At 56.2% G+C, this 21299-nt stretch overlaps 1 protein-coding gene across 10 annotated transcripts; it reads right to left on the reverse strand.

Moving 5' to 3' along the window:
• Window positions 1-414: 414 nt before the first annotated feature.
• On the reverse strand, window positions 415-20988 carry LINGO3 (leucine rich repeat and Ig domain containing 3). 10 transcript variants are annotated; one of them, XM_038169225.2, is made up of 4 exons: window positions 20519-20988; window positions 10694-10797; window positions 6549-8490; window positions 415-4847 (listed from the first exon to the last, which is right to left on the reverse strand). In XM_038169225.2, exon 4 carries the CDS (start codon window positions 4811-4813, stop codon window positions 2996-2998), a length of 1818 nt encoding a protein of 605 aa, XP_038025153.1. In that variant the 5' UTR covers window positions 4814-4847; window positions 6549-8490; window positions 10694-10797; window positions 20519-20988; the 3' UTR covers window positions 415-2995. The 10 variants fall into 10 exon arrangements, with proteins under 10 accessions (XP_038025153.1, XP_071885293.1, XP_038025149.1 ...); XM_072029192.1 differs by lacking the exon at window positions 6549-8490 and having other exon boundaries at window positions 20519-20591; window positions 20712-20987; XM_038169221.2 differs by lacking the exon at window positions 20519-20988 and adding an exon at window positions 20039-20195 and having other exon boundaries at window positions 8179-8490.
• Between the last annotated feature and the right edge of the window lie 311 nt (window positions 20989-21299).

Here is a 21299-nt window from a genome sequence, read left to right on the forward strand (position 1 = left end):
CATGTCCCCTGGGGCCGATGGGATGGGGAAGGGAACCCCACGTACTCCTTAGAAGCAGAAATTTTCCCAATTCCCCCCAGTGCTGCTGGCTCCAGCTCCTTAGCCCTGCCACAGCACCCACCTGTGTCTCGGTTTCACCAGCCAGCGAACTGTGGTGCATACCCTGGTGCCTGGATTTCAGCCTCGTCAGAGGCATTTGGTGAAAATTCAAAGCTGTGCTGATAGGGTATGCTGATATTTCCACACTGCCCCTGGGGATGCCAGTGGACGTGGGTCTGTGGAGCCCTTTAATCCGCCCTCCTCCCAGTTCCATGCAAGCAGGAGGGTTGGTGCAAGGCTTTGCACCCATCGGCTTCAGGGCATACTTATAAACACTCAATTAATAATTAATAACAGATTAATAGCAGTGGCAGCTTGTTAACACATGCACATTAATCATTTATTAGTTATTAATATGAACTTTAGTACCCTCTGAAAGTTGTTTTAGCATCGTTTATTAGGGGTTTTACAGGGCTGGCAGTGGTGCGCACAGGTGATCAACAGGAAAGCCCAACCCCCCCAACTCCTGACCCCACCAGGGTCCTCACCCACTGCCCTAATCCCTTTGGCTCCATGTTTGCAGCTTTGCCCTGACCTCCATCCCTTAGCGAGTGCCCAGTCTGAGCAGACAGTTGTCCCCAGCTGAGCTCCAGGTGCTTGGGGTCTGCCCGAGCCCTTCTGCCTTGCTGGAGGCTGCGGCATGGATCCTGCACACAGTGTAGAAGGGACCAACTGTGCAGGTAGCTGTCTTACTGGAGGCACATGGGGAAGAAAAGGCGAAAAACAAAGCAAACAAACAAACAAAAAAAATCACAAAATCCTAGTTTTGTGTTTTTCTTTTCCTTTTTTCCCCTGCAAATAAATTTCACATGCTCATGACATAGAAAACTGTGCAGGTCTGCACTGCCAGAACCTTCCTTTGCAAACGGTGGGAGGTTTTTGGAGATTTTGTAAGCCTTTGTGCCTGACCCCTCCCACACACCCCCAAGGTAAAATAAATAAATAAATAAATACATAAATAAACAAATCAGACAGAGCAGGTGACGTGGGTGGGACCCCTGACACAACAAAGCATGCACAGCGCGGGGAGCGTGGGGGCACCTGGCATGCGACCTGTGGTGAGGATGATGGGGAGTGATGGGTGTCTCCCCAACCCTGTGATCCCCCCAGTGTGGGCAGGGGAAGGCACGGGAGCAGCCTGGGTCTGGTTTGAACGTGGTTGGGTGCTGTTTGGATGCTGTGGTCATTGACTCCGCCACCCCCTTCCCTCTGGGGACAAGCTGGGGGCCGAGGAGGCCAAATGTGTGCTGTGCCCATGGCACATCCCAGCAGGATGGGGTGCAGTTGAGATGGGGTGCGGGGATGACACAGAGTGAAGATATGGGGCCATAGCCCTGTCCCCTCCAGTCCCTGGCCCTTTGGGAGCTTGTGCCCAAAATTCATCCCCAAAAGGCCTGGGGGTGCCATAAGCCCTGCTCAGGCACACTGCTGGCTGCCCAGAGAGAGGGGACATGCAGGAATGGGGACAGGGATGGCCCCTTTGTGAACACAGGGAGGAGGAAGGGGGCACAGCCCTTCCTGTAGCCCCCCCAAGGAGCTGGGGCTTCTGCTACTCTACTTAAAAGGTACTTGAAAATGGGTGAAAAAGATAAAACCATCTGAAAGCTGCAACCTGCGCCCCAAGCATGGAGATGAGCTGGGGGAGTGGTGGTGGGCTCTACAGGGTCCCATCCAGGCTCTCTCTCCAGCTGCTCCTTCTTGCACCCCAAAAAATACATCCCGAGGTACAGCAGAGGTGGAAGAGCCAGTGGGGCAAGGGACATGAAGCTGGGACTGTCCCTGTGGCAGCAAGCAGGGCGCAGAGCTCCTGTCCTGTAGAATTCAACTTTGCAAGCTAAAGAAGATGCCCTGCCTGCACCCAAAGCTGCCTTTTGTACCTGTATGAGGACATCCCACCGCCAGCCCTGCAGCTGCAAATGGGACAACCCTGTATCAGGAGCAGAAATGTGGGCACCACCTTGTACGCCAGCCCTGGGAGCCCTGGAGCAGGACCCCAGCCCTCACCCCCATCCTGCTGCCTGGTGTCACCGTCCCTGCTCCCCACCAGATTGCCAGAGCTCGGTCCCAGCCTCACATCCCCATCAAGGCCATGGCTGGAGAGCGGCTTGGATGCATACAAAGTGGGGCCTGGCCTTGCTGTGTGACTGCTCATTGTATTTTGAATGCCTGTGGCCTCATTATTTTTTTCCCCGTTTGTTTCCTGCTCACACCCCCCACTGCCTGGCGTGGGGTAGGAGGGACGGGTGATCATTATTGCTTGTGCAGGAGCATACCCAGCACCCATTTTTGCAGCTGCCCCTTGCTGAAGCTGCCCAGGTGAAGGTCCCGTGGCATGGCCATGTCCTGGGGTCTGGCTGTGCCGGCGGGGGGTTGGGGGGGGGCCAGGAACACCCTGGTATGGCACCCCAGTCCTGCGTCGCACCGGAAGACTTTTCTTTTGGAAATTCATTTTAAAAAATTGTTGGAGGAAAAAAACAAAACAAAACAAAAAAGAGAGAACAACCATAAACAACACCAAGAAAGTTTTCCAGACAGTCTCTTTAAAAAAAAAATAAAAAGGGAAAAGGGAAAAAAAAAGGAAGCTTTTTTTTTTTTTTTTCTTTTTTTTTCCCAGGCCGAAATGCTGCTGATTCCATCAAGAAATGCATAGTTGGTAGCAAAAACATCAGCTACATCGGGAGCTGGGATGGCCCCTGGGCAACTTGTACCCTGTGGGGTCACCGTGGGGCTGGGACCATGTGGGTCCTTGATCCCAGACTCTGGGTACATGTGGTGCTGGCCCTGCTGATGCCCCCAAGCAGCAAGGACATCACCGGTGCCCCTGCACCCCCAGTTCCATCCTGCTGTACCCATGCCCAGGGCTGGGCAGCAGACAACATTTCTCCTCCAAAGAGGCTCAGATCATCTTCATGTTGAACTTCCTGGCTCCTCCTTGGCCCGTGGTGGTTGTGGGACCATCCACCTTCCGGAAGGAGTACTCCACCGAGAAGTTGTTCTTGTGCTGCCCCCGGCCCCGGCTCCACACAAAGAGGAGCAGGAAGCAGAAGAGGACCACGCCAAGGAAAGTGATGCAGCCCATGGCTGTGGAGACCAGGATGGTCTTGAGATCCAGCGTAAACTTCAAGAAGACCTGGGTGTCATTGTGGTAGGTGTCGTTGAATTCGCTGAGGTACAAAGTCCGGTTGGCGTAGGGGGAGCCGTCGGCTGGGTGCCCCTTGACCGTCAGGGTGGCAAAGTAGGTGTCGTTGCCCCCCGCGTTGCTGGCAATGCAGATGTAGGTACCGCTGTCCTGCACCTGGGCAAAGCGGATCTCCAGGGTGCCCCCTGGCAGCACGGTTGCTCGCCCTGTGCTGCGCGTGGTGATCATGCGGTGCTGGGGGGACACCCAGACGATGGAGGGGTCTGGCTCCCCGTCCGCCCGGCACAGGAAGGACACAGACTGGCCTTCGCGGGCTGTGACATGCTGCAGCTTTCGATCCCTGATCTTGGGCTTCTGGCAGGTGAAGTACTCAAAGAGCACGGAGTCGGGGAAGTCGCGCAGGGCGTTGCCCTGGATTTCAGGTGGTGTGGAGCACATGGGCTGCTGCCCGTCGAAGTTGAGCGTCTTCCGTCGCTGCAGGATCCAGAGGAGGCGGCAGTCGCAGGCCAGGGGGTTCCTGTCCACCCGCAGTGTCTCCAGTGTGTTGACGGAGTGGAAGGTGCTCTCCTCCAGCGTGGAGAGAAAGTTGCTGGAAAGGTTGAGCAGCCGGATTTGTCGCAGGCCAGAGAAGGCCTGCGGCTCCACAGACACCAAGAGAGCGCCCACAATGTGGAGCTCCTGGAGCCGGATGAGGTCTTTAAAGGAGCCCTTCAGCACAGTGCTAATGGGGTTGTAGGACAGGTTCAGGTACCGGAGGTACACCAGGTTCCTCAAGGCAGCGGTGGGCACGGCTGTGATGTTGGTGTAGGTGATGGAGAGTGAGGTGAGGTTCAGGCCCTGGAAGCTGGTGGGGGAGACATCTTCCAGCAGCGGCCAGTTATCGATCTCCAGCTGCAGGAGGTTGTAGAGCTTCTTGAAGTTTTGGTCCTCCAGTGTGGAGATGCTGAGGTGCCGGAGCCGCAGCACCTCCAGGTTCTGGAGGTAGGAGAGCGACTCGGCTGAGATGGAGGTCAGGTTGCACTTCTCGATGGTCAGCTGCTCCAGGCCGAGCAGCCCTGAGAAGGCTCGCTGGGAGATGTACACCAAGTCGTTATCACCCACCTCCAGGCTCTTCAGGTTTCGCAAGTCCTGGAACATGTAGTCCAGCAGGATGACAAGCTTGTTCTCGCTGATGTCCAGCAGGGTGAGGTTGGTCAGCTTGGTGAAGACTCCTGGGGGAATGAGCTTGAGCTGGTTCCCCCGCAGCCGCAAGGTCTGCAGGTTGAACAGGTTGCTGAAGGCACCTGGCTCCACATTGGTGATGATGTTCTCGCTGAAGTCCAGCTCCTCCAGCAAGGGGTATGGGGAGAGGTCCCCTGGGTTCAGACAGCGGATGCGGTTCTTGTTGAGCTCCAGGATCTTGGTCTCAGTAGGGATGCCCTCGGGGATGGCGGTGAGCCGCTTGCGGTGACACACCACTGACTTGATCTGCGGGGCGCACTCGCAGCGGGCAGGGCAGGCTGCCACCCGTGGGGAGCTTTGGAGGACCAGGTGGAGGATCAGGACCGGGAGCCAACATGTCATGGTGTAGAGCATGGTCTTACGGACTCTCTACCATTCTCCCATGCACCTGGAAGGGAAAGAGAGACGTGATGCAAGTCCTATCAAGATCATCAGTCTGTGGGCTACAACCAAAAAATGCCTCCATTGGAGCACCCCAAACCATGGTCCATGGCCCTGACAAGGTCCCAGTCCCATAGGAAACCCCATGGACCTCTTCTTGTGGCCTGGGGACTATGCCTTATGCAAACACGGGCATGAAGCAAAGGTGGGACACCACGTCCTCCTTGCTCCCTGTGGTGGCAGCGGAGGGTTCTTGCCTGGGGTCCTGCCCTGCCATGGCCATTTAGCCTCAGTCCCACGGGATGGAGGATCCTTGGACCCTCATGCAGGAGCTGGTCCTCCTGTCCCTGTCCCCCTGCTCTGTTCTCCAGAGTGGGCTGGGGGAGGCTGCATGCTGCGGGCTGAATCTTGGCAGATGACGGATTACCGCTGACCTGCTGCTTGCGATGCACCGGCCGCAGCTCAGCCGCTGCTGCCCTCCTTTCAGAGGGATTAGGACCTCATCACCCATTTCCCTTTTCACTGCTTTTCCCTTCCCTGCTCTCTTTTCCCTCTTTTGCCCCAAATCTGCCAGAGACACATCCCAGCATTGATGCAAAGCTCATCAGCCATCTCTCCTGAACCAAGCACTGTCATTAACCTAATTAAACAGCAGGGCTGCTCGGTTGGAGTGCTGTAGGCTGGTTCTGGGCTGCTACACGATCCAGCCTCAGGGTGCGCAGGGGGCTTCCCAACCCTCCTTATGCCCACAGCATGGGGAAGGATGCTATCTCCGTGGATAATTTCCAGCTCTGATCCTATTATACAATCTGAGCAATTCGCCAGCAATAAACCCATTGCTCAGTGCAATTTAGGAGCCACAGGAGATTATCTTTTAAAGACTTCTTTTTGCATGTCTTAATTTTGTCACACTTCCCTGTCTCTCCAAGCCAGTAGGGAAAGCATCACCATCATCCTCACAGCCACGGGCGGCTAGGAGGGGATTAATGCGGGGCTAGATGATGCCGAGCGGGGTTCCCTTGTGGGGTGGGATCGCCGAGCAACCTGTCTCTGCTGCTGTCCCCACATCCCAGCCATGCAGCTTTTGGGAGGCATGCGGAGCTGGTGCCATGACCATGTGCTCACGCCTTGACTACATCCTTTCGGTCCAAGCGGCTCTGCTCCTCCCCAGCCCTTGTACTTGCACAGGTGCTCACTCCCTGCCCTTGCTGGGCTGCGTGGGAAGGATGCACCCAGACACAACGTGCAGGAAAAGTCACTACCATTTATTAATAGCTTGTTACTGCGATACTGCTGCGTTCTCTGGGGCTTGCCTGGCCTCTGGGGGGTGAGGCCAATTAAGACTCAACTCAAAGGCCTAGATAGAGGCTTCTCTTTGCATTTAATTTGTTTTTAAAAATAACACACCTGCTGCTCACCAGACTGGGGAATGGAGCCAGGGAAGCCCAGGCTCAGCACAGTGCAGGCACAGCTGCAGGGCAGGGACGGAGAGGCTGGGCAGAGGAATAAAGCTGGGCAGAGACTGGGGAAGTAGCAAGGCTGCTACTAGCCATCGAGAGCACTTGCTCCTCAGCACCCAGGTCTCTCCTTCTCTGAATAAAGACCAGAAAAGAAGCTGGGCTTGACATTTCTAGGTTCCCCTGCTTTGACATCACACAAGTACAAACACTTCAGCCAAAGCAACGTCTTGTTTTACTCTCGCACCTACTTTCAGAATTCAAAATGGTCCTCCTGGGGCTGCCCTCAGAAACTGCTGCTCGAGGCCAGGCATGCGATATTCCCCGCTGGGCTCCGGGAGGGCAGCAGCACCCAGCAGCACCCAGGGGAGTCACCAGTCCTACGTCTAGCAGCACCCACAGTGCGGTCACTGCAGAATCTCTGTGCAGGATGGGTGCATGTGGGGCAGGATGCAGTGCTGGGGCCAGTGGGCACGTTGGGCAGGCTTGTCCCCCAAAACACTGATGCTGCAGAGAAGAATGACAGTGTTGGGACTGTGCTGTGTCCTTAAGCACATGCCCAGGAGGCCCCACGTGATTTCCTGGTGCTGGAGGCTGGAGAATCTGTGCACGTGCAGGGGAAAAGCTGTGATGTGATGGGAGCCTGGAGCCCCAGAGTGAGCCTCCTGCTGTCCCGCAGCTTCAGCATGGTGCCTGCAGACCCTCCCTGCTGCCAGCTTCGGTCCCTCCTCATGGACCTCAAGCCTTATGTTCCGACCACCCCTCATCCTTCCACCAGTCCCCCTGCTCCCAGAGGGGCCCTCTGTCCAATCTGGGCTGCAGAAACTGTGCAGCTGATGCTGGGGAGTGCAGGAGGGGGAATCAGAGCTGAGAATGAGGAGTCAGAAAACTTGGGGGTCATGGGAGGCCAGTGGTCTCCCTGCACGTTGTTGTGATGAGGCTGTAGTGATCAGGCAATTAGCAAAGCAAGAATGAGAATAATCCAGCTGAAACAGACAGGAGGAGAGAGCTGGGTGTAGAAAGCAAGAAAATCAATCACCAGATCCCATGGAGAATTACCTAACGGAGTTATTCCTAATCCCATCAGAGTCTGGCTGGGAAACCAACTCTCCCGGCTCTGCGCTCTGGCGCACACGGGCAGTTTTTCTAGGTCACTTCATTTCCAGGCGCTGCTCACCTGCCCAGCACAAAGCCAGCTGCTTCATCATTTGTGGTGGGCACCAGGGCCCCATCCTGCCTGTGCCAGCCCCGTCCTGAGCAGCTGCAGCTGAAGGAGCCAGTAAACACCCTGGAGCTGGGCTGGGGACAACGGGAAGAGCCTGGTGGTGCCCAGCTCATGGGATTGGGATCCACCAGAGGCTGTTCAGACATCAGATCTTTTTGACAACATGCAGAAATAGGGCGAGAAAGCATGGGAGGAGAGATGTCTGAGAGAAGACCTGCTCCTTGTGGGTCACTGCAGAAAATACCCCAAAGCACAGCTTAAAGGGGCCATTGGAAAACCACAAGACCCTTATTTAGATGGGAGTGATTTTGGTGACTGGCAGCTGCTGCATCTTATGGCTCCCCCCCTGCTCAATGGCCTCAAGTCTCAGGGCTGGCCACGGCAATGCTGGAGCAGCCAGGCTGCCCAAGCCTCCAGCAGGGCCAGGATTTACCCTTTCTGCCCAGCAAAACCCATGGCTGACCTCTTCCTGGAGCTGCCTTCCCCCTGTGCTCCCACCCAAGTCCTCCACAGCCGCAGGACTTGCTGCTTCCCTCCCACGTGGAAACTCCCAGCCCTCATAACTGCTGTGAGGACCCAGAACCGAGGATTCCCAAATGAGTTGTGATGCCAAGGAGACAACCTGAAAGAAGCCACCGCTTATTTTTAGAGACAACCTTATGATCGTCAAGCACGTGGCTTAAGCAATACTCTGCAGGCAGCCACAGATTGGCCACAATCTGCTCTTCTTCTTGATAGACATCATGTCTGAATCTCTATCTCCACAAGATGCTCCCCAGAGAGAAGACATTCAGAGACGACCACAGCGTACAACATTTCCAAAAGGTCACTGCTGCGGGTAGTGGAGAACGGAGCGCAGCAGCCACGCAGCAGTGCGGGGCCCAGCGGAGGTGGTTGGTATGCTCCCAGCATCTTCATTTCTCTCCCGAGGTGGGTGTCTCCGGCTGCAGGCAGTGACAGTGGTGGCCCTGGAAGCGACCCCAGGGTTATTTTTGGAGGATGTCCAGCACATTTTTGCTGTGTAATGAGAACTTTGCATTTGCAGAAGCCTTTTACCATCTCAGGTGATAGAAAGCGCAGACGGACAGCCCGTGTACCTGGGGCTTTCTATGGTTATTCCCCCAAAACTACACCACATGCCCACCGCAGCCAGTGTGGCACGCTCAGCTGGAGCCCCATGGAAGGGACAGAGGGAACTTGCCAGACCCCGGCCAAGCAGGGCATCCTGAGGCTGCACTGAGGCCAGTGACGGGGACACCCCACTACCACCAGGTAGGGAGCACCCCCGTCCTGCAGACACAGCACCCAAACAGCGCCCAAGCACCCAAACTGACGTGCTACCTCACCACACACCCTCCCAGGGAGGGGACCTTCCCTCTAAGGCAGGCAGCTCCATGATAAATGAAATACAGGGGCAGGATGATTAATAACCACAGAGGAGCAGCATACGCTGTAATTATCCACCTTTCAGCGTGCTGATAAATGGCACTGCTCGGGAGTGTTCGGACCCCCCCACATTCACCCTAGCTGGGTGCAGGGTCCAGCCTGGCCCCACTTCTGAGGGTATTGTGGCAGCCCAAGTGTGTGCTGCTACCCACAGGCTCTGCCCAAGCCTCCCTGAGGGAATTGGCACCCGAGGGAAGGGTCCTGACACAGAGTCCCTGGGATGCTGTGAGCCCTGGGCAGGGTGGATGGGGCTGGCTGTCCCCCACCCCACAGCCCCCCATGGGCACTGTGTGTTGGGAGCGAGCCGCATCATTGCTGAGGCTCTAATTGGACTGGATGGCTGGATTCATGTGCAGGATGAACAGACGGACAGAGCAGCCTGACAGACAGATGTCCGCTCTGAGGACAGGGTGAAGTGGCAGCCATGGGTGGAAAACAGCCTGAGGCCAGCAGGATTGCTCTGCTCTCCATGGAAAAACAAGGAGGGCATGGAGGGGTGGCAGCTGCCGATCCACAGCTTCCGACCTCCTGGAAAACCCCGCTCGGGGCAGAAATCCCCGGCAAGGGGCACAGGGAGCAGCAGCCACAGACTGCCTTCCCTCCGCCTTTCAGCTCTGCTCAGCGTCAGTCCAGGGCTGAATGCCTTTTTTAAGACCTGTCTACAGCTGCTGCATTTGAAATGTTATTGCCATCCCAATTACGATCATGGGAGCAGCGAGCAAAGAAAGCAAAATGCCGTTACAGGGTGAAATAACGCTTGACATTGCAATCTATCCCTCATCCTGCCAGGCAGGGGGAAGATCAAACCAGCTTCACTTTAATAGGTTCTTGGCTGGGGAGGGGTACAGGGGACCTTGTCCCAGCCCTGCCAGAGCCTTGTGGAGAGCAGCTCCCAAATCCACCCTAATCTGGGCAGCAAAGCCTCTGGCAGGCACCTGCCACCATCCGCCTCTGGATGGATGAGGCAAACTAGGGAAGGAAGTGGTATAAATTTGCGTTTCTGGGGGAAAGCACAGGATATGACCCTGCACTCAAGAGCTGCCCAGCCTGGGGTCTCCAGCTGCGCCACCCCAACGGCTCCTCCTGGCTGGAAGCAACAGCAAGCGGGGACATCTGGAGCACGAGAAGCTGGCATTGGTCTCCAGATCTGCAGCTTCAGGGCATTAGCTGCAGTTGTGGGACTGTGAAAGCATCTCTGTTCCCATCTGCAGCCCCAAAGAGGCTCCTGAATGCCAGAGCTCTCTGTGGTGGGAAGGCTGGGGGAATCCAGTCCCCAGAGCTCTGCCTGTACCTCCCAACCCAGGACTGTGGGGACTGAGCTGGTGAGCTCTCGAGCCCTTGTCCCCCTCTCCATGAAGCCCATCCAGACATCCAAGCTCCAGCCATAACTCCAAAAATGCCTTTCTTCAAGCCATGAGTGGCACTGGGGACCCTGCGGCTGCCTGTGCAGCTATCCAGAGCCCTTGCCAGCACTCATCATCCCCGCAAGCCCCAAGCCCAGCGCTACGCCTTCCCTCCAGTCTTTTCTTGCTCATTTTGGGGCAGCAGCAATGGGCAGAGCTTTCTCTGCCATTACATGGAGCAAACATCGAGGCTTCAAATGTGGTGGCACCGAGTGCTTAGAGCTGAGGAGAGGAGCAGGGAGTTAATGCCCTGAAGCATGACAGCCACAAGCACTGAGGGCACAGCCCCCCCAAGCTGAACCCCCCCGTGCCCCTCACTCACCGTTCTGCAGGTCCGGGGCTGTGCCAACATCTGTCTGTGCTGCAGTGTGCGAGGCCGAGGAGGTTTACATGGCAAAGCGTCGGGCACGGCCAGCCTCCACTCCTCTGGGTAAAACAGCACAAGGAGAAGAGCATAAATCCCCTCCCCGCAGCGGCCAGAACCACAACTAAATGCCCCAAAGGCCATGGATACAGAGCACATGCATGTCCCAGACAGGGGAAGCAGCCTTAGCCTTGCTCCACCCCGACGTATGATCTGGTCATTGCACCTCCCCTAATTAAATGTATTTATATAATCACATATAAATCACCCTTTTACAAACAGTTTCCGAGTGGCCAGCTCTGGAGTGCAGCAGGGAGGATGCACAATGCTCCCTGTGCGCGGTGACCTCAGGCTATGGCATTTCTGCAGCAGTGCTGCCAGCAGCTGCTCAGGAATCCTCTTTTGAGGGAGATTTGAGCCAAACTTACAAGCAAAAACCCCCGTCCTGGGTCCCTGCCTCTTGGGGTGCAGAGAAGTGTTTCCAGCCCCAACGGCTGGCACAGGACACTGACCTCCAAACAAATGCCTTTCTACAGCTTTGCCTGCATCAAGTTTAGTTTGCCTCTATCAAAGTAAGAGGGGATTTAAGGTCTCCCTTTTGGGGGAAATATAGCTTCTTCTGGTTAACAAATGGCCCCAGATTTCAGGTCTGATTTGACTGCACCTGCAGGGATGCTGCCTTTCCAGCCCAGCTGCCACTTCACCCTCCCACAAGAACCCAGGATGTAGAGGAAAACAGCAAAGAAACAAGGGGGTGGCCAGACCCAGTCACACACAGCTTGAACCCACAAGTGCTCCTGGGGACATCCCTGATGACACCAGGAGATGAGCCCAGGACAGCTGCTGGTGCTTGCGAGGCAGGGCTGTCCTCTGTACCTCCCTAGTGCCTCCCACAAGCCCCAGCTCCACCTGGGCACTGCTCATGGACATGCAAAACACCTCTTTTGGGATCCCCGAAAGACCGAGCACATAGCATGCTAGAAAACCAAAAATCTCTCCAGGAAAGTATTGCTACCACTGAGCAGAAGACACAGCCACCTCCTGGAGCCAGCTGTGAGCTGGTGAGTGCTGTGGTGTGAGATGCTGCTCAGGGATGGTCCTGGCTCACCCCTGCTCTGCCTGGCTGTCCCCCCGGAGGATGAGCGCCCATGTTTCCAGCTGCCGTAAGACAATGCTATCCCAGTTACATGCTTGCAGCTCCCCTCATCCTCCCCCACATTTCCTTTTGGCAGTCAGCAGCATGAACACACCTGCATAAAATTAAACCTGTGCTTTGCACAAGGCCCCAGTGGGGATGCACGCCTCAAAAGCAGCTAGCAAGAAAGGAGCAGCACTAAAAAAATCCCCCATTAGCAATAACAGCAAGGAGCACCCCCTGCTCTGAGATGTGCCCCGGCATCAGCAGAGGGGTGCAGGGGCTGGCAGTACTCCCACACCTTTGCTGAAGCCTAGAGCAGGGGCGTGTTCATATTAAACCCACAGCAAGTGAATGCCCAGGGGCATCAGGTGGGCAGCAGCCAGTGCCTAAAACACAGGCAAGAGCTCTCCAAATGACCTAGGGAGACCCTGCCCTGCCCTCAGTGCCAGCAGGTGGACATTTGCAGCACCAATGCCATGATGATGCAACTCAGCAAGGATTTTGTTGAGCGAATTAGTCCAGTGTATGTGATTTGAGGGATTATAACCTCACGAAGTATGGATGCACGGAGAGCTGTTTCTGCTACACGTTGCTAGCAGCTGTGGAGCAGGTGGGGTTCCTGTAATGCCAAAGTAATGTGATAATTGGGAGGGAAGCTGCCTTCCTTTTGCATTGTCACAACGTGTGAGGCATTTCCGTGCAGAAGTGAAGCACGGTGACAGAGCAGCTCGGCTCGCTGCTCCTGAAAGCCAGGCCTCTGGCAACTGGGGTGGATAAGGCAAATCCTGATAAGAGTTCCAGCAAGTTGGATGTGCCCCTGTATTTATTGCAATCCTGCTGAAACCAAATTGCAGCGAACCCGGCAGCTACCAAACCCTGCTCAGCAGCCGGCTCTCCCCAGCCACCTCTGCTCTCCTTGCAGGCTGCACGGCTTTGCCTCCAGCCCTGCACCAGTGCGGACGTGGCCCCTACACTCGCATTAGAAAAAGCAACTGGGCTTGGCTTAATAAACCCCCGCCTTCGTTACGCGAGCCTCTCTTTCCCACACATCTGAGAGATTAGGGTCTCAACTGATGTTCTTGGCATTTATTTTTGGTAACTCTTATGTCACTTAGCAACCTCCGGTTCAGGTTACTTCAGTTTTTTGTCTGCCAATCCATTTTAATCCCTGTGAAATGGGACCCATGAACGCGCTGCTGAAGTGGCCTAAAAGTGTCCTCTGGTTCCCATGTGCCCGCAGCTCCTGGCCTCTCATTGCCATCCACCCTGGGTCTCGTCCTGCTGCCCAGCCTGGGGCAGGAGTGCACAGGGGCGCACAGAAGCACACGGGAACAAACAGAAGTATGCGGGAGCACACAGACAGAGCCTGCAGCAAACACCACCAGGCAGCAGGCCCGGAGCCCTCAGGCTGCTGCAGGAGCCTCATTCTCCTCCTCCCAGCACGACCCCACTCACCCGGCACCGCTGCCCCACAGCACTGCAGCCAGGACCACAAAGCACATTGCAGTAAGCCAGAGACTTTCCTCATTAGTGTAATTAATGTCAGAGTTCCCAGCTGGCCAGGCTTCTGGCTGACCTTTACTTCAAGAGATGTGAACAACAAAAATGACTCAACACGGGGGTGATGTTGTGGGCTGCTCATTTGAAAGCATCAGTGAAATTGTCTTAGTGACGTGCCCCCAAAAGAGGAGCCCGCTGCAAAAGTGAAATGGGATAATTTGGAAAACCACTGTGGGGAGGAGGCAAAAAAACCTCTGCTCTGTCCATCCAAAGAAGTAGCCTGGCTGGCACCCAGCATTTGCTTGTGGGCTTGGGGTGATAGGAAGGAGAGAACGGAAGAGGTGGGAAGTGGAGGGAGAGCAGTGTGGTTCTGAGTTTTGGGACAGGGGGACATCGTCGTGCTGGAGCCAGCTCTAGCGGTGATGCTGCAGGAGCAAAGCCCAGCATCCAGCGCAATGGGGATGGCTCCGTCACGTCCTTAACTTGCGGGCCACAACAAGCCACAAGCCAGCAAGGAGACAAATGCAAACTCCTGTCAGATCTCAACTCCATCATGACCACCGCAACAAACAACCTGGCCCTGGGTTGCCAGATGTTTGTGTGAGGCCCAGACATAGCCAGCCCAGCAGCATGCACTCCCCTGGCCCCGAGCACACCCCTGCTGCACTACCCCACAAGCAGACCCGAGGTGACGTCCCCACAGCGCCGTGTGTACAGGAGCTGGGATTAACGAAGACAGGATGGTTCTGTCTTTTTTTTTCTCCTCCCCTCCATTTGTCACACTCAGTTAATACTCCTGCTTCTGGAAAAAGGTCACAATTTAGATCTCATTTATGTCACTTCATCTGTGGTTTACAAGTGCAGGGTCCTGCTCGTTTTGCTGCCCTAATTAGAGCTCAGTTACTGGGGTCCTGCTCTACCTCTCCACACTGCTGTGATGGAAGGGAGAAGAGGTGGAGGTCTTGGCTGTGCAACCCTGACAAGGCTGCCCATGAGGAGATGCCCCTTGAAAAGCTGACCCGAGGCCAGCCTCTTCCCTCTGGCAGCATGGAGGGAACCAGATGCACTTTCCTTACAACGCGATTTAAGTGGAAAAATACAAAATATTTTTCATTCTGGCTCTGTTGAAGGGTTGGCATCCAGGTGGCCAGAACAGGGAGAAAAGCAGAGCAGGTGACTGGTGGGTGAAAGAGGGCATCAGAGCCAGCTGTCCAGGCTTCTGGATCTGGCCCCGCAGGCGCAGGGATGCAAACAGGACAGCGAGGTGTGGAGACACACATGGCCACAGGGAGCAAGAAGCTGCGCAGCAATGTCCCCATGCACCACAGGAATTTGTGGGTCTGTCCCTTTGCCAAACATCATGTCCAGCACTTCAGCACGACGTCCCCCTTGTCCTTGCCCCAGTCCTGCGGGCTGTTAAGGGGTGTCTACATTTTGGTGACAGGCTCAGTGCTTGGGCAGAGGGATGGGGACAATATTTGTTTCAAGTGTTCTTACATTCCCTTCCTATTAATTATTTTCCCTCCTTTTCATGAACCTTCTTCATTCCTCCGTATCTCCCTCTAGCAATGGTATCTGAGAGAAACAATGAATTTTTAATAGAAGGGGGTGGCATGCAGAGGGAGACCCTAAGGCAGAGATAAAAACCAGCAATCTATTAAAATAAACCCCATCATCGTGAAACCTCATCTTAGGGAAAAATCAAACCTGGAAGGGAAACACATGAGGGACCATGGGCAGGGACCAAAGCACCATGACCACGCAGAGTCACAGCCAGCAAGGAACTGAAGCCGTGGAGTGGGGACACGCTGCCCACAGCCCACCACTACCTGCCCAATGTGCCCAGCATCCTTCCACGGGAGCACCAGGATTTCCTTCTTTCAGGGGATGTTTCTAAGCTGGGCACGGCTGGGTGTAAGCATCAGCTCCCCCTCAGGGCTGTGAGCCCATTGTGCCAAAGGGACAAGGAGGCTGCAGGGTGTACAAGGATGCTGGGGGGTACAAGGATGCCCAGCTCACCTCCCCGCAGCGCCTCTGTGTCACACAGCTGAACCTAAATATAGCCCCCATTTTCTTTTCTTGTAGACACAACCAGTGCTCCGGGTGAAAGTCCTTTCCCATGAACTCACTGTTGCTTAATAAAGCACAAACCCTCCAAGACCTTGATACTGGGATCTGTCATTTTAATTCTTAGCAACACTTGTCCCTCTCCCCAGCGGTATGTGGCCGCTGCTATTTTGGCTGACATGCTGGGAGCTGAACAAGGAGCTCCGGCATTGCATGTCTGAACTGTTAAGACCTAAGCAAAAGAGAATAGCTGTGGCTCTAAAAACCAAACCAAACCAAAACAGAAAACCAACAACATAGGATGGAAAGAACTCCAGGTGCACAGACTCTTACCACAGTTCGGATGCAGCAGATGAGTCCCAGTGCGCCTGCGTTTGTGGATGCTGAGGGCATGGCACAGAAGGACAAGGCTGACAGGCACAGGGGCTGCACATCACAGCCAAGCTCATGGGGGCATGAAAAACTCCAGGGGATGAAGGCTGGCAGGACATGAGAACCCTGACAGAGGCAGTTCAGGAAAGAGAAGGGATGAAAACCCAGCGTCATGGGGAGAGCCTGCTGCTGGCACCACGCTGAGGGGTGCTCACTGGTGTGAGCATGCTCCTTTTTGTCATTTTCCTATTTTCAGTTAACAAGAGGGAAAAATCAGTCCCTGGCCAGGGCTGGGAGCAGCCAGGGATGACTCTGAGCTCTGACGGAGGGTCCATTTCCCCAACAGGTTGCAGAAACCTGCTCCAATGCCCACACCATCCCTGGCCCCATGTCCTGGTCTGCCCAAAATCCACCTCTAAAATCCTGTGGCATGCTGCAAGCCTGGGTTTCCCAAGGCCAGCCCAGAGGGTCCAAAGCAAAAGAACCCAAAACAGGAGGAACCAGCACATGCCATTGCTGATGGCTACCCAGTGCCCGCTACCAACAGACAAGCCGTGTTCCTGCATCCCCTCACCACGTCCCTGTATCACATCCCCAGCCCTGCATCCTCCCATGCACCACAGCCCGTGCTGAAACTGGCTGCCTTCATGAGCCAAGTGTTGGCTCTGTCCCTCCGGAGGTGCTGCGGGGCCGCCGCTTCTCTCACCAGCTGGCAGCCGGTGTGCCCGAGGCGCCGCAGCTTTCCTGGGGCTGTGCTGGCAGCCCCAGGAGTCAGCTCTCGCTGCAGGTAAACCCTACATAAATACTTTGAAAATAGCTTCCCGATAACGCCCAGAGCCCAGTCGATGTTCCTACCACGGCTGGCGAGACGGCAGCTCTCATCATCTTTTCCAAATGCTCTCGTGGGTTTTATTGCTTTACTTCATCTCTACTCAAATCTCTGCTCGGAACATTTCTGCCCTCGCCTGTTCATTTTGGTGTTTTTCCAGGACTCACAAAGCAGCACCTCGGGCTCAAACAGCACTTGTGCATTGGGGCTGGTGCAGGTCTTCCAGCAGTGCCTTTCACCTCCACACCGCAGCCCCTGCTCAGGGGTGGCAAAGATGCTGCTTGCCCCCTGCGCCCTTCTTGGAGTATTAAATCATCACTTTGCAGCTGAAGACATACACAGACATACAGCAGGACGTGGGCTGTGAGAGCGTATGAAATCACAAAGCCAGACCTCCAGAGTACATCCACGTATGGACAGGGAAACTGAGGTATGGAGCACATTATATGTATTTTTCTTGCATACCACCCATGCAGGGGGAGTGAATACAGTGTGGAACAAACTCAAAGACAGCCTTGCTCAGCCCCACTGCCCCTTCACTCAGCAAGGCAGGATTTGGAGCTTGGGGAGATGCTGCTGGTGATGGTGCCCGCCTGGGCTGCCCACGCCGCGGCAAGCTGACGGCGTGGGAATTACCGCTGCCCACACAAAACACATCCATCCACGTGCTTCACATTCCCGGCATTATTTCCAGGGCTATGGCAACGGTTTGCTCCCATCCCAGGGATGCAAATGCAACAGCGACGGAGGTTGTGTTTGCCAGAGGAGCCCAGCTCCTCCGGTGCCAGGATGCAGGCCCATGTCCTGTCCCGCTGAGTGGAGGTGCAGGGGCAAAACACAGCCAACCAACAACCAGAAATTGAAAAGGCTCCATCGCCTCCAACGGCAGCATTTTCAAGCCTCTAAACGCCAAGTGCAAAGACACCCAGGCGCTCTTGTCCTTCCATATAATCAGGCTCCAAATTAAATGCTTAATTCAGGCCTGAAATGCTGTTTGGAGGGGAGAGCACAATGATGAGGCTAGGACCCTGGAACAATAGATGCGTTAGCATGTAATGCAAAGCTTGACGCTGCTAACAGAAGCAGACATTGCTGAGCTCCATACATAAAGCAGAAGGAAGCCCACAGCCCCGCTAGCTCCAGCAGGGCATCAGCAGATGCATGCCCTGCAGGAAAGGACAAGATAGCAACAGTGGTGCGGGACCCCCATGCCCATGGCCATGCTGGGGACGTGGCTGGACCCTGCTGCCACAGGTTCCTTGCTCACCCTGGCACGTGAACCTACCTTTCACTCTGGGCTATCAACATGGAACAGCCCCTGAGGGTGAAAGATAACTCAGTGCTTTTCTCTCTTCCTCCAGCTCATTACTCCCAGAATAAAAGCAAAATCTGCTGATGTTTAAGCTGAAAAACAACTCTTGCTTGAAGCTGCTTCGCCTCCTGTTTCCCTGAGCTGGTGGAAACATGACTGCTCCCTACGCTCAAGTTGCTCCTGTCGTGCCGGAGAGCATCGCCCCTCAGCTCAGCTGTGCCAAGGATATGCCATGCAAACCAGTTTTACAATCTCTGAAACCCACACGAAACCCGGGGGATCGGGAGCCACCTCTGCCATCCCTCCAGCAAGCAGCTGTGCCTCCACTCTCTCCTCCCCTGCTTTAATAAGCACCAAAAAAATGTCAATGGTAAATAAATTAGTTCAAATTAAACCAGATCAATTACAGGCTGTCAAACTAGCAGCTCCCTATCAGGTCTTTGAGTTTTCTCCTGTTTAAAGCACATGCTCCATGTTTCTTGCCATGCACCTGAGCATTCTTTTCTCCATCGGGCAGTGCAAGGGATGCTGAAGCAGACCTTTGGGGTGCAGAGCCCTGAGCACCCCATGGCTGATAGGGCTGTAAGGCACAACCCCCCTGCTGGCATCACCTCCCGCTGGTCACAGTGGTCAAATGGGCTCAGCCGGGGCAGAGCTGGGTGGTGCAGCACTTTGTGCACGGGTTGTCGCAGGGTTCACCGCCTGCACGTCTGCGTTTTCAAGGATAGCAGCAGGATCTGCCCCGGCATGGAAGACACACACAGATACACTGTGGTGAGTGGCCCTTCAGCTTGCTGGGAGCTGCTGGGCAGATCTGCTTTTACAGTTGACTTTTTAAAAAATTCCTGGTGATTTGATCACAAGAGACATTTGGAGGAACTTTCCCTCTCTGAATACAGCCTTCCTCGTGGCATGGCCCCTGCAGCTGGGGAAGACAGCGCCCGCTGGGGCGGTTTGCTCCTCACACCCGCAGGCAGCATATCCCCAGCTGGGAACTGGGCACGAAGCCGAGCAGCACATGGGAGCTCCTGGGAGGGCCTGGTCCTTGTCAGGCCTCCGAGCATCCCCAGCCCATCCCCAACCCCTCTTTGCTCCAAAGTATCAGGTGTGGATCCACGCACCAATATGCTGTGGGTATATTTTGCTGTGGCTCTGCCTGCTTCTGTTATCCTCTCTCCTCCCGTTTGCGCTTTTCCTTCCCCCAAACCCATGTCTGGTTCAGGCTGGGCATCAATTTAAGGAGCAGCTGCTCTTCTGCAATCGCTCCCTTGCGTGAACGCTGTGGGAATTAGAGCACCTTTTGTCAGGTTTTAGCTCAATCCACTTTGTAAGTGGATTAGGAAACTGGCACAAGAGTACTCTGGGTCTGGAGCAGGAAGAGGCAGGCTGCTATTCTGGAACATGATAGGAGCCGCGTATGCTGTGACTGCTGCCTGCTCCATTTCCCTGAGCAACACAACCCCGGTAACACTCGCGTTTAAATCAAGCCTGGGATTTTTGACAGGAGAATACACCTAGCCCTAAAATCGAGGATGCTGAGAGCGGGGACGGGCAGGGCCCTGGGGTGGCAAGGAGGACCCGGGGGGGAAACAGGAGCAGCGGAAGGTGGGGACGACCCTTCCTTAGGCCGGGAGGTCTGCTGAGGTCTGCCAGGGAAAGGCTGCGGGGGGCTGCGAGAGGCTCCCGCCAGCCCTGGCAGCGGGGGGAGGCTGCAGGGACCGGAGCCTCAGGAGCGCAGGGGCCGAGGGCAGAGGCTGGAGGGGGGCACGTTCCGGCTGGAGGCTGCCAGAGGCACCTGCAGCTCTCCGCGCATCCGAGGGCATTCAAACCACCGCACACAAGCGACCCCCCCACCCCGCCGCCCCCCTCCGTGCCGAGCCCTCTCCCCCCGCCACCTACGGGGGGGGCCTCGCAGCCCCGAAAGGATCCGGGGTGGGGTTGGGGACAGAGGCGGGCACCGGCCGGGAGGACCCCGGTGGATGCGCGGCCGCCCCCGGTACCCACGTGCGGCTCCCCGCGGGGCTCTGCCTGCCCCGGCACGGCTCGGCTCGCCCCCCCCCCGAGCCCCCCGGTACCCGCACTCACCGCTCGGCTCCGCTTCCCCGGCTGCCCATAGCGCGGGAGCGGCGGCGCGGGCAGAGCCGCAGCCCCGGGGGCGGCGCGGCGCTGAAGGCAGCGGAGGCTCCGGCCGGACCCCGGCCCGGCCCCGGCGCGTCCCCGGAGGGCGGCGCTCGGCGCCTCTCCCCCCACCCCTCCACCCCTGCCCGCGGCGTGGAGCCGCCCCCCGAGCCCCCCGCCGGGCCGGGAAGCCCCGGGAGTGCGGGGTAGGGGGGGGGATAAGGGATGAGAAGGGGGGATAACGGGATGGCAGCGGGGAGGGGGGGGATGCGCGGCCCCCGGTTGTGCTGCGAAAACGCAGGGGCGAGAGCGGGGTGCACGCCCCTTTGGCAAGGCAAGGAGGGGTGCGGGTTCCCCCCCCTTCCCCAGCAGCCCCCCAGTGCCCCCCCATCCCCCCCCGACTTTACGCCCTCCCCTCGCCCTTCGTCACCTCGCCTGGGCACCCACCTCGCTGTCTCCCTCTCCCCACTGGAGGCTTCATCCACACGAGTGATCGCGAACCAGAGAGGTCATTTTCCCCCTATCCAACAGGAGAACTGGGGTGAACAGGAGGTAGATGGCTCCAGAAAGGAGCACAGGACCCCCACGTTCACAGCCCTGCATTGGGCTCTGCCATCCCGTGCAGCAGTGCTGAGCTCACGGGCAGCCCTGGTAGAGCCGGGAAGATGCTCAGCTCTGCACCCTGCCAGCACCCACATCCCATGTGGGGACAGCACATTCCTCCCCCGACCTCCCTGGATGCTCCTCTCTGATCCCACTAAAGCCTCCCACAAGTGGGGATGGTTTGGTTAATTAGGCTTTGGGGATGACAGAGGCCAATTGCCTCCTCAGGGCTGGTTTCCTTCCAGCGCAGAATCGCGGTTGCTCCATATCCAGCTTGGATGCTTGGTTGAGGCTGCTCCTTTCCAGCCCAGGTGCTTAGGGAGTGTGACTGCTGAAGTGCAGAGCTCAGTGCCCTTGATCTGTTGCGTGACAGTGGACAAGCATCACCTGAGCTCTTCAGTTACATTTTCTGCATCTGACCGTGTTTTTCAAGCAGGGTTTGGCAGCACATCCTCCATTTTATGGATGGGGAAACTGAGGGACAGACACGAGGTTTAAGGTGCAAGGCACAGCTCTCAAACCCAGGCTGATTTAGTGTCGTGGGCTCCCTTATCAGATGTTCTTGCCTGAATTTGCTCCTTTTGTGAGAGATGCTGCCAGGAGAAATGCCAACAGCTCTCCTAGC

Source organism: Anas platyrhynchos, chromosome 29, assembly GCF_047663525.1.
Source record: "Anas platyrhynchos isolate ZD024472 breed Pekin duck chromosome 29, IASCAAS_PekinDuck_T2T, whole genome shotgun sequence".
In the NCBI taxonomy this organism is placed as follows: domain Eukaryota; kingdom Metazoa; phylum Chordata; class Aves; order Anseriformes; family Anatidae; genus Anas; species Anas platyrhynchos.